At 35.5% G+C, this 15,026-nt stretch overlaps 1 protein-coding gene across 1 annotated transcript; it reads left to right on the top strand.

Annotated features, from left to right (window-relative positions):
- Positions 1 to 236: 236 nt before the first annotated feature.
- LOC110959444 (formin-1-like) lies at positions 237 to 4,208 on the top strand. The gene is made up of 3 exons (XM_022206311.2): positions 237 to 1,647; positions 2,670 to 2,714; positions 2,902 to 4,208. Exons 1-3 carry the CDS (start codon positions 1,086 to 1,088, stop codon positions 3,189 to 3,191), a joined length of 897 nt encoding a protein of 298 aa, XP_022062003.1. The 5' UTR covers positions 237 to 1,085; the 3' UTR covers positions 3,192 to 4,208.
- The last annotated feature ends 10,818 nt before the right edge of the window (positions 4,209 to 15,026 follow it).

Here is a 15,026-nt window from a genome sequence, read left to right as displayed (position 1 = left end):
TATGAGTTTGGAAACACCTGTGATGTCAATTAAATGACACACCTGAGTTAATCATGTCACTCTGGTCAAATAGTTTTCAATCTTTTATAGAGGTACCATCATTTTTGTCCAGGCCTGTTTCATTAGTTTGTTTTTTTAAATAATTATGTTAATCAACAATTCAAAAGTAATGGCTGTTTTTGATTATTTAATTTTCAATAAATTTTTATTTATTGTTACTTTTGTGAGTTTCAAGTGATTTCAGTGAGAATTGTGGGTTTTTCCTTCTTTAACTGAGGGGTACCAACAATTTTGTCCACGTGTGTATGTCTCCAAAGCTACATGTTTACAACTAGACAAAAATCTCTTCAAGTTTATATGGAAAAACAAACCTCATAAAGTGAAGAAAATAGTTCTTACCAATCCTTTGGCTGAAGGAGGACTAAATGTGCTTACATTTGTTGTACTTAAAAAATGTCGATAGTTTTTGGAACACTATCCCTAATTATCTTTTTCAGAAAATAGGTGGCCTTAATTTTCTCTTGAAATGTCCCTTTCTAATAGGAAAACTACCAATCAAACTTGCAAACTTTCATCAAGTTTTATTGTGCTGGCAGCTTCTCTACAAACACAATTACTCTCTTCACCACTGTATCTTATGGAACAACTCTTATATTATACACAGAAATAAGACTTTGTACTTGAACAATTGGTTTATGAACAATGCAAACACTGTAAAGCAACTCTTGAATAATGAATGAAAAATTTATGAAAACATTAAGAATTTTAGAAAAATACAACTTTATTACCCCTTCTTGACACTCTATATTTTTATTTATTTTTTCTTGTTATGTGTTTCATTTATGACTGTACGATTATTGCAATGTATGTGTTTTAAGTTTACATTTGTATGTTGTTTCTGCTTAAAAGAAAATAAAGGATGTTAAATCTTTTTAAAAAAAAATGTCTATGGAACGAGCAATCTGCAATGTATTGTTTTTGTCGTCTTCCGGCGCAGGAGTGTGACGTAGCGCTGCAAATATACAAGGGAGGTGTTTATAGTAAGTTGAGACGCTTCAGCTGCACAATTTGTCACAAGGGAGAAGATGCACAACTGGCAGGAGAATGAAATCAAAGAACTTTTGATCATCCGGGCCTCGGAGGCGGTCCGCAATCAGATCACCGGCACCGTGAAGGACTCTGCAGTTTACAACCGGATGACCAAACTGCTTGCGGAGAAGGGGGTGTTCAGGTCACACATGCAGGTGATCAGCAAGCTCAAAGCGCTCCGGAAGCAGTACAGTAAGTACCACCAGCAGAAGACTCGCTGCGGTGGGGACCTCATCGACTGGCCCTTCTACGAGCTGTGTCACCGGGCGTTCGCCAACGCTCCGGTGGGGAACCCGGTGAGGCGGCACCGGAGTCCCACGTCGTCGCCTCCGCCCCCGAATACCGCCACGACACTGCCGCTCGCAACCTCCCCTTCACCTCCGCCGCCTCTTCCACCGCCCGCTCCGCCGCCACCCAATGCCAGCAGGGAGGAGCACCCAGAGGTGGTGGTGAGTCTCTGGGACGAGGTGGACAACCGCGACATGAACAAGCACCCGGGTCCAGTGGACGAGGAGGAGCATTACAGCCCGACGGAGCACCTCCACACCATTAACACTAGTACGTGTTTGTGTACTTTTTGATGTCTGATGATGCTTTATGACCTGCAAGGTGAAGTGAATCTAGTGTCTCCTAACAGAAATGATGCATGCATAATAGATAATTTATGCAGATATTGAGATTAACCCGGTTTCTCAAATTTTCTGCCAGATTAAAGGTCAATCCATGCACAGATTCTAGTAGATATGGAAAATGACAATATTGCACGGATTCTTTCATGAGTAGAGATACTGATATTATGCAGACTTTATTGTGTAGCGATAAATTGTGCAACCCTAATGGATTCATACGAATTCTTCCTGGAAAGCTGCATGCTGTCCGTTAAATATGACACAAATGGGTGCATCAGTACTTCCTGAAAGTTTACAAAACTACCTTAACTCTTCGTGTGGAGTCTGACAGATGGCAGGCACTTCATTCTCTGGAGCAACTGTACAAACCATAGTTCCAGTAAAGTTGGGATGTTGTTGTCAAACATAAATAAAAATGGAATCCAATGACTTGCAAGTCTTGCAAAAAAAACTATGAAGTTTAACAGTTTGTAGTGTATTCAGTTGAATATAGGTTGAAAAAGATGTGCAAATCATCATATTTTATTTGTTTTACACAATGTCCCATCTCCATTGGAATTGGGGTTTGCATATAAACTGTAAGCCCTGCGACAGACTGGCGACCTGACCTGGGTGTCCCCTGCCTTCGCCCGAGTCAGCTGGGATAGGCTCCAGCCCGTCCGCGACCCTAGTGAGGATAAAGCGGTGTATAGAGAATGGATGGATATAAACTGTAGCTCTTATCTGTAAACACAGTCTGCAGTTCAGCTGGAAGGTCCCAGAATTTTTGTCATGTGACTATTGATTGTAGCTAAATCATGCAGAATTTCAAATTTTATTTCACACGATGAAATTTGATTATTTTTAGCAGATGAGTAGTTTAAGGACTGTTGGAAAGTGGAATATCTGATGATTTGCACTCTAAAAAATGATGTAATATTGACCCCACCCCCTCTTCTTTTTCTTTTAAAGATAACGTGGCTTTCAAACCTGAAAGTGGGCTGTGGAGTTCAGAGGGTAAATATGCTTTACATTATTGTACTGGTTGTTATAAAAGTGTCATATTTGATGTCTGAACATCCTGTCAGCTGAAACAGCACTTTAAGTTTGTAAATCATTGTTTTACTGAAGTCACAGCGTGTCAAAGCACAATAAAGACCTATATCTGTGTCCTGTTGGTGATTGAGTCTGTCTGTTTTTCCAGCATACACGGTTCCAACAAAGAAAAAGAAAACCACCGTGATGGAGCAAGTTTCTACTCTGGTGTCGGCGACCGTCGCCCAGCTCAGAGAAATGGACGCCGCCATGCAGGTGCAGGAGGATGCCCGGCTGCAGAGGTTAATGGACCACGAGAGGGAAATGCAGAACAATCTAATGAGTCAGCTCATCGCCATGCATGAACGGATCAGTCGAGAAAACCACGAGAGACACCTGGAACTGGTGGACAGAGTATTGTCCAGGTTCCCTTCACAGTCGGGACCTTCAGACCACTGATGGAGTCTTCCTGGGTGGGTGATGAGCTGACTAGTGCCTAAGCCTGTTTTGTTTTTACTGTGTTTCTCAACGTGAGGGAAATAATTGACTCTTGCCTTTTAACCTCAGCTCTGCCTAACTGTGGCTGCGACCGATTCAGGATGGAAACCAGCTCATGGTCACACTACAGTTGGTCTGCTTGGGTTTTTTCATTTTCACCTGTTTACTGATTAAACCCCTAAAACCTCATCTCTGCTGATCAGAATAACATGTTAAGATCCTTTCTTTTTTTCCTCCACTGAAAACACTAAAACTAATTCAGCCACAAATCAGAAATGGATTTTAAAGACTAATAATGACACAGAAAGCACCATGTTGGAAATTCCCAGAATTTTTGTTACGTTTGTTGTGTTAAGCTTTGGAAGTCTTTGTTTTGTTTTGTTTTTTAAGAACGCCATCGGTACACTGCATTTTTAATGGTGCTGGCTGCTTATTTCAATCATGATATGTCGTCTAACTTATTAAGCTCAGTGAAGGTACATTAACCGTCTGAACACCCGATTATTTTCTGCTCCTGTTACATTTTTATAAATTTTCAGTACAATATACATCACAGGCATGACTAGAAGGAGAGACGCTGTCTTTTCTGTGGACCTTTATGACATAATTCATATAAAGGACAAAACAAACATTGAATTTCTTTTATTTTTGCAACAGTTGAAAACCTGGAATTATGTACAATATTTTTCAAAATAGACACTGTTAATACTTTACTACCTGCATTTACAAAAAATCTCTATATATTTCTATCAGCTCTGTGTAAAGACTGCGTGCAGTTCAGTTGACAAGTCACTGATTAATTTCTTTTCACTTCACTGTAGGCCGCAGGTAACAAAGCCTTCCCGTTTTTTTTTGTTTGTTTTTTTTAAATAATTTATTTTTTAATTAAATCTGGGTCAAGTAAATGCTATGTTTTTGGTTACCTTTTAAATAAGACCTGTAAAATAAAGTGATTTTGAAGAAATGTCCCAATTTTAAGCTTGCTTTTGGTGAAATTTTTCAACAGACTGCCAGATGAGTAATTCAAGGAGTGTCGGAAAGCTGAAGACCCCACACTTCCTTCTGTTTTTACAGTTTGTAGCTCTAATAAATTGAATACTTTTCTGTCTTTCCTGTCAAATTTAGCAGCAGGTTTTTGGTTATCAAGGTGGAGAAACTTGATTTACGGTTGTTCAAGACCTGCTTTGCCTTGAGAGGCTTTTTAAAATAGATTTGTCACGAGAGTCTGAAACTCAAGTTGACGTTTTGACACCTGCAGCATGAACATAAACCTTCAGTTTACGGGAAAGAAGACGTCTGAGCTGTGAATGGATGCTTTCTTTTTACCACAAAACAAAATCACACGCGCTCTTCAAGGGCAACCTGTGGGTGGACATGTAATCAGTCATGGCAGAGAGGAAACCAGTTTTATGCATCACGAACGTAAGCTTCTCCTTGGTGGTTTCTGCTTGTTAATCAATTTGTAGTACAGATAAGCAAAACGCGGTGAAGAAAAGCACACACAGTGACTGAGTTTCATATCTGGGGTTTATTAGAAATAAGGTACAAGCAAACAATAAAAAATGACTAAAACACAGCGGTACAGTTAGCAGAATCCTAAATCATTTTCAAACCAGTCGCTGTTGCAGGTGTCATTCTTGGCTGACACGGAATTCCCGGTTGCGTTTTACTGTTGTCAGCAATCCGGGAGAAAACGTGTCATTTAGGAAAAACACCTTTTTCGCAGCAGACAAAATAGAATTCAACAACTGAACACGTATGCAGTATGAGTGATGCAGCATTAAGTCACATTACTGCCGTTGGTTTCACTTTCTTTACTGATTTAAAAGAAACCGAGCAGAACAGAAACAGAGGCAGCTTCAAGTTACTTTTATGTGTCAGAATGAGTGTAAAATGTATGATGCTTTTATACTGTTCCACTTGTTCTACTGTTTAAATTTATTGTTTTTTCAATCTTCATGACACAGTAAAGTTTTTGACTGAGCTGATATGAATTTGTTTGCAAACAGACTGAATAAAGAGTCACCTGCCTCTGAGACAAAGGGACGTCGTGGATGATCTGCGGTAGGAAGGGCGATGTCCTGCTCTGGTACGTTGCGGTCGGAGGAGGCCAGGATGTTTTGTGCATTGTGGGATGGAAACGGACCCCATAACCAGCTGGGGCTCAGAAATCACAGCTGCATTATGGGTTCCGTTACAATCCCACTCACGAAAACAAGGTTCAGGGTTGGACACGGCTAAAAAAAAGGGCACAAATAAAGGAAAAAAGGTGAATTTCCATGACTTGTTTTGAACCAAGTAACCAAAATCTTGCAGATTCTAAAAGGGGAAAAAAATTACAAGTCTGGAAAACAAATGAAATAGACAGTAAATAGGAGCGATGGTTGTAAATATAGCCAGAAAAAAGTTTAAAAAAATAAAACAGACACTAAACTGAAGAATTATTCAAGTATTTAGGATTTTTTTCAGTTGATTTCATTGATTTAAAAGTAGAAAAGTGAGACTAGTTTCCATTCTTGTGTGAAAAAGTTCAGTTAAATAACTCAGCCACAGCACAGAAACTTCCTCCGGTTCATTTGTTCTGTTTTTTGGGGTTTTTTTTTTGCTGCCAATATGAGCTCATTTCACACCATCGCTGATGGTTAACATTGTGTAATGATGGTCAATTTGAACGGAAATTCTTTCTCTTGGCTTCCAGAGCGTAACCTCGACCAATACTGTGCTTGTTCGGCTTCTAAACTGGACTTGAAATTACTTATTTAGGAACGTTTTGGATGAGCAGGAAGAAAAATATTGTTTTGATTCTTTAAAAATTGCTCTTTGGAGTTATTTGTCACTTTTTATTTTTGCAGAAGTAGAACTTTAGCGTTTTGAGGGAATCAAAGTTCAGGTTTTTTTTATAGCAGAACATAAAAAACAACCATTAAAGTCACACAAGTGTTCAGCAGCAACAAGTCACTCTATAGTCAAAGTACAGATGTACAGTGTAAAGAGGTTTTTCTCAACAAAAAACAAAGCAGAGCTGAGTTAAAGTACCTTAAAAAAAGAAAAAAAATTATCAAATCTGAGCAAAAATGACAAAGAAAAACCTAAAATTAATGAAGCTTGTTCTTATTTCTCTTCATTTTCATTTAATTTAGGCACATTTGTGGGATTTTTAAAGCATAAATCCTTTAATTTAAATGACTCATTTTTGTTTGCCACACCTGAAGCATTTCAGATCCTCAAGTAATCTTTATAAAACACCACAGAGTTCTCATAAAAGCTTTGTCTCTGCATTAGCCGGTGACACATCTTTCAGCTTCCTGAGATGCAGGATCAGAATCAAGCTGTTTCTGGACCAAAAACTGCCAAAACCTTCCATATTTAAAACCACAATTTCAGGCTCAACGTGTCAGATTTTAAGCTGCCTGGATAAAAACTTCAGCACAGTTTGTCCATTCCACACTGGAGACAGGAACAGTTCTATATCTCTCACTGAATCACACTTTATATTGATGCTCCAGCTTGAAAAACCTGTTGTGTTTTATCTGCTGTGAGACAGTTACGGGGAAGAGAAAACACAGCCAGAGAGAGAGCACCAGTCTGACAAGGAAGAGCTGATAGAGCGATAAAAGGAAGGAGAGAGCTGAAGAAAAATCTTTAAGGAAGAGATTTACATCGAAGGACTCTTCCTGAGCAGCTCAAATAAACCTTTAATTTGAGCCTTTAATCTGGTCAACAGTGTCAAATAGGCCTGAAAAATAACAGATGAATTGAAAAATGTGAGCAACAGAAAGCTCCAATTTACTTTCAGTTTTTCTTCCCTACTTAAACCCCCTGATACGAAAACCTGAAGGCTTTTATAGGCTGGAACTCCCTCCATGATAAGCAGTAAAACAGGAGCTTATATAAAAGAATGTGAGGGCAAAGTTGAACTGATTAAAAGACAAACAAGAGAAAGAAATGTGGAACAAATCAGACACTCAGGCACAGCAGAGTGAAAGAAAAGTGAAAGCACACAAAGCCTTCAGTAGAATTCAGTGAAGATAGAGTTAAATAAATGTGTTAAAGTTCTCACCGGCGTCTCTGAGCTTCGTCCTCTGGAGCCTCCGTCTACTAACAACAGCTTTGAGCGTCCAAACTTCCTCTTTAAATACTCCCGAGATTCATTTCACTTTCACTTCTCCCTCTGTCCACTCCCTCCCTCCCTCTGCATTTTAGTCTCACTCCTTTCCACTTAGGTGAACTCAAATGCTTGTTCTTGCAAAGTGGTTTTGAAATTTCGCAGCTTCATTTGTCTTTTTCATTTAAAGAACCTTCGTTTTGTGAATTTAGTGAATTAAACTGTGTTTAAATATAATGAAATGTCCAGTTTTAACATATCAAGGGCAAAAAAGTGACGCAAAAAATAAATGTTATGACTATAAAAACATTCATTTCTGACAGTTTGTACCTTATTCAGTCATTTATTGTACATCCACAACAATCTCAACGTTTTACTTTTCATACGTTTAAAAGGGTTTGTTCACCCAAACTACAAAAGGAAAACACTATTTTGTTGCTTAAATGCAGCATAAACATGAAAGACAGTTCAAAAGAAGCCTCAAATTAGAGAATTTTCACTGCAAATACTTGTGAAAACTGTCTTAAATTTTGAACTAATTCCTAAGGAAATTCTTGTGAAAGATATTGCTCAGAAAAAACAAAATGACGCAACAGAACAAAAACAATAATGGGTAAGTATGATACAATAGTGAAATACAATAAATAAATAAACCATAATAAGGCTAGAATAGAACAGTAAAAAAGTAAAAGTAATACTGGCAATGATACTGATGTTATAATAACTATTGTTCTGATGTACAATACAGAGATTTGTTTTCTAGAAAGAGATGATGGTATTATTTTTATTTAACTCATGACCATAAACCTATACATTATAGAGCTGAATAGTTTTATCTGTCTGTGATTCTGACAAATATTGCAATTTAATTTGACTTTAATGTTTTAAAGTGAAGATTCAGTTTCATATTTACCATGTAATAGATTTAAAACACATGATGCAGCTTTTCCACACCAGATATTATCTAAAGCTTCACTGTCAAACAGTGAAGATGACATGGAATTGTAAAACTAGTTGTACTGAATAACATATTTACTGTTTGCTAATTGCGTTGCTTCAAATGTTTTTATTTAAAATCAATTAAATGTTCACCCCAAGTGTATTGGTTAAATAATAGAGTTGTAGATGTTAAGGTGAGCGTCTGAAAGCCTAAAAAAAATACAGCTAACTCTGTTTTAACAGCCAGAAGCAGCACAATGTGTGAGTAATTGTTCCTTTTCTTTTGTAACTTGAGGGATCGAGGGGTAACACTTTTATTTGCTGTGACAGAAGCTCCTCGTTGTTTTCCTGTGATCCAGACACATCCTGGATTTTACGCTTTGCGAGGATCTCGGCACAAAACCCAGAGACTAAAGGTGAATTTTAATGGATTTCTACCTATGTGTGTTTGTAACTAGCTCACATTTTAACTCAAAATTTGGTCTACTGCTCTTTATTTATTTATTTCCCTCTTTTCTATGCATTCTTTTGACTGTCTCATTTTAAAAATATATTTTTCAATGCATTATTTTGAAAATATAAGCACTTTTCTTGCAAAATCAACTTTTAGACAAGAACAACAAGCAGAATTGTTGTAATTGGTAGCAATAGTTTTTCTCGTACTATTAGCAGGTTTATTGATATTAATTTTAGTAATGTTGACTTAATAGTGGTGTCGTTTAATATTAGGTGTGATATCGGGAAAGGTAAGCCATAAAATGTCCCAAATTTAGAATAAAATATATTTTTTAAAACCTCAAGGTTACATATGTGCATTGCTTCAACTGTTAAAACATGTTTCATGCCTTTAAAATATATGTACACTACCGTTCAAAAGTTTGGGGTCACTTAGAAAAGTCCGGATTTTTGAAAGAAATGCATTTTTTTTTCAATGAAGACAAGATTTAACTAATCAGAAATACAGTCTAGACATTGATAATGTGGTAAATTACCATATTAGCTGTGATGGCTGATTTTTAATGGAATATCTTTTGAACGGTAGTGTATGTGATATCTAAAGTCCTAAAACCTTCACACCAAGTTTCGTCATTTTTAATTAAGCTTATCTTTTGACAACATTAAATCAAGTATACGTTGTAGTTTTTACTAATACTGGTCAGTAAACAGAGATATAGTGTTAGTAGCAATAGTATCTGCAGCAGATGTAGTAAAGATCAGAAAAGAAAAGCCTTTATTAATGTGGGGAAATTTGAGTGTTACAGCAGAAAAAATAGTGCAAATTTAGGAAATGTATAAAATATAAATAAACCAAAATATACATACTAGTACTAGTCATAGGAATAACAGTATTGCACATCAGTGGTATTGCACAGATTCTTCCATGAATAGAAATACTATAAGTACTAATATTGCACAGATTGTACATAATTAGAATATGTTCTAGTATACAGTACCGTTGAAATACATGATTTAAAATGAGTAAAAGTTGTTCTATATTCGTTAAAGTTGCTCCATATTAGTTAAAGTTGCTTGAAATGAGTAAGTGTGGTCAATATTAATATTGTACAGATTGTACAAACATAGAAAATGTTCTAGTATGCATTACTGTTGAAATAAATGAGTTAAAAGGAGCTAAAATTGCTCTTAGGGTCATTCCGTATGAAATCAACCAATTTTAAGAAAACTTCCCACCTGACCCTCTCAGATTTTACATACATTTAGTACATTATATATGATGGGAAAATCCAAAATTTGAATGCTTTATTGTCATTAATTTCAAAGTTATGGCCATTTGAAGTAGGTAGGGGGGACCCTATTATTGCAGCCAAAATTAAGACTTGAAATTTTCAGACTTCTATAACTTCTGAACAACAAAAGATAGAGAGCTGAAATTTTCAGAATCATTTCACAGTGACCTATAGTCCTCAGAAATGTGAAAATATTTACTTTGTATTTATAATTGCATGTTACAGAGAATGACAAAGTTGCGATTTTATCCATCACAAACTTCTAAACTGCTGCATTTGGCCACCCATTACACAAAAACTGATCATCATATCCATTACAAATTTCATGTGGTATAATTTGGCTATCTAAGGATTGGATCTGTATAAAATGACAGTGCTATGGTATGTAATGCATGAAATATGAACAGCTAAAAATCAAAAATATCTGTCCAACCTTTGGATTCAAAGGTCAATATCAGCATGTGGTATCAAAAAATAAAAGACATCGTGTGAAATTACAGGAATTTCCCTAAATTTTGACACCAAGCACAACTTGCTTCTATAAACCCTTCTATGTTTAATGTTCAAACTAAATGTATTTAGTTTTTGATATTTTTGATTTATTTAATGATATCTCCTTTGAAAAAAAAATGCTTTTCTTTCAAAAATAAGGACATTTCTAGGCGACCTCAAACTATTGAATGGTACCGTATGTAGAAACATAGATATTGCACTGTATTCCATCTTTGGGTTTTTCTTTCTTCTTATATAAAACCTTCATATTTCCATTGTGCTAATTGCCGTCTGTAACTCGACTCCCTTCTCGTGTTAATTAAAACCGTCTGACATGATGGATGAGGAGACAGGTGAGACCAGCCGACTGTGACCGGACAACTCTGTCAGCCTCGTCTGTGTTTCATTCTGGAAAGTCCGGAGGATTCAGAGGACGACCTGATCCTCCCTGGAGACCTGCAGCAGCAATCAGGAAGGTGAGGAAACCTGGTCTTCACTCCCACGCTGCCATTTTCTGAAATAATTATCGGATTAGCAGCAGTGCAGCAGGTTTCGACTGAAGGAGCAAATAATACAGTTATACACTTTGAAATAAGAAACCTGAAAGTCTAAACACATATAACTAAGTGTAAGTGGCCAAAATCTACAATATGTAAGAATATTTTTATTGTTCAATAGGAATCGTTAATATTTTATCTTTTTGAAGCTCGTTGCTGCTTTCCTAAAATCCACAAATATCCTCAATTTTACCCATTTGTGATGTTTAAAGCTGGAAAATCAAAGTTTTTATTATTTTTAATATTTTAATGTATATATATATATTTCTTTCTCCATTCCCACATTCAATTATACTTCAGTACAGCAGCAAGGTTAAATTTATTAGAAATAAACTGGTTTCAAAACGGAAATAAAAACCATATACACATTTTCTTCACAATTTAAGTGTGAGTGTAGTTTTTACATTAATTTTAGATTCTAAAGGAAAGAAAGTTAGAAGAAATAATCCAGATGCAAACTGCCTGTAGGTTGACTTTCAACCTTTTCTGAATGAATCATTTTAAGGTAAATGCATTATTTTCTTTCATTCAAAATATAAAAAAACCCTAATAGTTCAGATGTATTGTATCAGGAAATTAAACCCACTAAGGGAAACCAATGCAACAAAAGTCAGTAAAATAGTGATTTACAGAGTATTTTCAGAATTTGTCAGAATTGTCGTATTGGACTACAGTTTTTTTCTATTGATAAGACACTGTTCCTGAAAAATCGCACACATTTTCCAAAACGCTGCACCCTATTTTCTTTATTAGAACACATTTCATAAAGCACTGCACCCTTGTGTCAAAAGCACACTTTATTGTCAAAATTTGAACTTTGTTTTCACTGCAAAAGTAGGAAACTGCCCTGCTAAATACAAAACACTCTTCGCTCACTGTGTTTTTACATAAAGTAAAAAAATAATAAAAATGATAGTCCTCAAAAAATGACAACTTAAACACAAATGCATCCTATAAATGAATCAGAGTGGGCCATTGCAGTGCCGGACTACATTACAAAATAAAAATAACGTTAGACAAAAAATACACAGTACACTATGCAGATATTTACACCATGTCACACCATAAACTGGAAATTTAAGTACAAAACTAAATGGGACCTTGCAAAAAATCAACAAATACTTCTAAATTTGGCTCTTGTTGTCTAAATTGTATGCATTGTACTTTGTTTATTCATGAAAACTGAAAGATGGTACACAATTTTCTGTAAATGAGCATTTTCCTACATTTTTACTCTGAAATTAAAAAAAAAAGTGGAATCTTCATAAAAGTTGAATTTGTTGCACTACATTTCACAACTGTATCTAAAAACATGGTTGAACGGTGTAGAAATCACACAAGGAAAAAACTAAATAGGAAACAGAAAAATTACAGTCACTGAAAAGTATGAAAATGTGCTTTTTTTAAAAAAAGAATATTGATAAAGGAATGATAGAACAACAGTTTATAGATCTGAAATGAATATCAACACCTTGTGGGATCTATTTTAATTACAATCCTTCAATCAAAATAATTAAATGTGTTTTTTCAGCTCCTTAATCTTCATTTTTGATGTCAGACTATCGAATTTCAGCAAAAATGTTTTGATATTTAAAGAAGTTTTTTTTCCAGTTACTCTTCACTGGAGGTTTCTCTGTCATTCTCTTTACAAATACCTGAAAGTTGTTCTACTGGATTCAAATCCGGCGACACACTTGGATAGTTTATTTGTTTATTTATTTTTTTACTTCTTCAGAAACCCTTTTGTGCTTTGTTATCATGCTGAAATATTCCATTTCTGCCTAGTTTCTGCAGACTGGAAGTCATTCTGCCAGCTGGTATTGTGGTAAAGCAGACATTCACGGTTTTTGCACTCATTCAGCCCCGTATCATCACATTACCATCTATGCTTTTCACTGCCAGGGCTATGTGTTCACTGTGGTGCTCCTGGTCTGGCTCAGGCTAATTTCTGCTTTGGGGTCAGTATTTTATAGTCTTTATAAATTAGTAGCTTATGATTGTTCATGGGTATAAATCTTCTACTGCTCAACTTAGAAAGAAAACAGTTCATAGCTCGTGGGTCATTCCACAATTGGAGAACATTTTACATCCCAGCTATCAAATTTCAAATAATCCACGTACAAATGACTAGAACATGCAGTTGTGTAAATTTACTTGCCCTGAGACCAAATTTCAAAAAACTAAATGAAAAGAAAGTTTGAAAAACATTTTTAAATACCAAATAAGTCTGGAGTTTCCCCTAAAATGCCATTTTTCTCTTGTCTCAGGTCCCTGACGACCAAATCTCAAATAAAACGGTTAAAATGACAATTAAATCTCCTTTTTTTGTTAAATATTTTTTATCGATGTCTCTTGTAATTGTGGGAACATTTTTTTAATTAACCTAGTATTTTAAATAATAATTACTGTACATGGAATGTGTGTCCCACTTTAGCATAACCTTTTTAGCTGGTAGAAGAAGAAGAAAACATTGAATCACATGAAATGCTGGAATTAACATCATCAAACAGTTTTCCAAAAGAATGGGTAGAGCAAAGCTATGTCCTCTCTTCTATTTTTCATATTTTCATAATATTGTCAGCCTTGATTGAATGTCTCACTCTACCTCATACAATCAGGATCAGACTAATTCTGTTTACTGTTTTTCATCAGTAAGTTTGTCCTCTTAGTCAGCAGTAACAGCTAGCTAAATATCTAACTTCTACTCCTGAGAAAAAGCTACCATTAACATGGATTAGCAACCTTGCTACTGTGATTTGAGTAAGGTTAGTAAACAACAAATAAAACATGCAATAAAAATGGTACCACTGATGTGTAAGCTGAGCCAATCAAGCGTTTGATAGTTTATTACCTATTATTGATGAATCTGAAGCAGAAAATTGTAAAAGAGGTTTATTTTGCAAAAATGTAGACTCCCAAATGTCCTCCAAGTCTGGAATGACCTACATGCAGTTTTAGTCAGTTTGATATTTAAATGAAACTGCACAGGGGTAAATAAGGTGGCATTAACTTGCAGTTATCTTTCAACCATCTAAATTTTTCAACTGGGTTCTTAAAAATTAGCAGTAATTCAAAGTTACATCTTCAATTTCTAGGTTTGTGTTAAACTTAAACCGCTATTTTTAAGTGTACGTAGTTTGATGAACTTTGAAAAATGAATGTATTTGCATTTCCTAACTCCTCTGGCCTTTCCAGTTCATGATGAAGGATTTTCTGGACAAAAGGTAGCAGGATCTTGCAGTCGTAAAGCTAAACTCCAAATACTTGTTTCAGTTTTTTTTTTTTTTAAAGTTTAGAGGTAAATTTCATTGTTTATGTGGCTGAAGTCCTCATCAAACACTTTCTTTTTTTGACCAGGTGTGGTTGAAATTTGTACTGAACATCCTCAAAAAAAGTTGTTTCTTATTTAGGTTTTCAAGGGTTTTTCCTCGTGAGATTTCTACAGTCTGACCATTTCAATAGGTACGCTTGTGAAATCTAAAGCAACAGTTCTGCCACAAACTCAACTTTTATGAAGATTCCGTGTGTTTTTGTTAAATTTCAGTGTTAAAAATGTACGAAAACGCTCATTTACAGAAAATTATCTAACATCTTCCACCTATTATGTAGGAAACAGCGTCTTATATACTGTATGAAAACATTTTTATCGTAGAGTTTTTATAGTCAGACATCAAAAATGAAGGAGCTGAAAAACAACTTTTTAGTTATTTTAACTTAAGGATTACAACCGAAATAGATACTGGAAGGTGTTGATTCATTTCAGATCTATAAACTTAGTTGTTCTATCACTCCTTTATCAGTATTTTTCTTTAAAACAGCACATTTTTATACTTTCCTCTGTAATTTCACATTCAGTAGTTCTGTTTAGGTTTTAAAAGGTTTTTTCTTGTGTCATAACTCGTCAGGTCATTTTAGTATGTACACTTATAAAATCTAATGTCACAATTCAGCTACA

This window comes from Acanthochromis polyacanthus, chromosome 6 (assembly GCF_021347895.1).
Source record: "Acanthochromis polyacanthus isolate Apoly-LR-REF ecotype Palm Island chromosome 6, KAUST_Apoly_ChrSc, whole genome shotgun sequence".
NCBI classification, from domain to species: Eukaryota; Metazoa; Chordata; class Actinopteri; family Pomacentridae; genus Acanthochromis; species Acanthochromis polyacanthus.
The sequence above is the reverse complement of the archived record's forward strand: the minus strand, read 5'-3'. Positions and strand labels throughout refer to the sequence as shown.

Coding starts and splice junctions, on each gene's coding strand:
- LOC110959444 (XM_022206311.2), top strand. CDS start 1,086: ATGCACAACTGGCAGGAGAATGAAATCAAAGAACTTTTGATCATCCGG. Junction 1,648..2,669: donor CCTCCACACCATTAACACTA/GTACGTGTTTGT, acceptor TTTCTTTTAAAG/ATAACGTGGCTTTCAAACCT. Junction 2,715..2,901: donor TGGGCTGTGGAGTTCAGAGG/GTAAATATGCTT, acceptor CTGTTTTTCCAG/CATACACGGTTCCAACAAAG.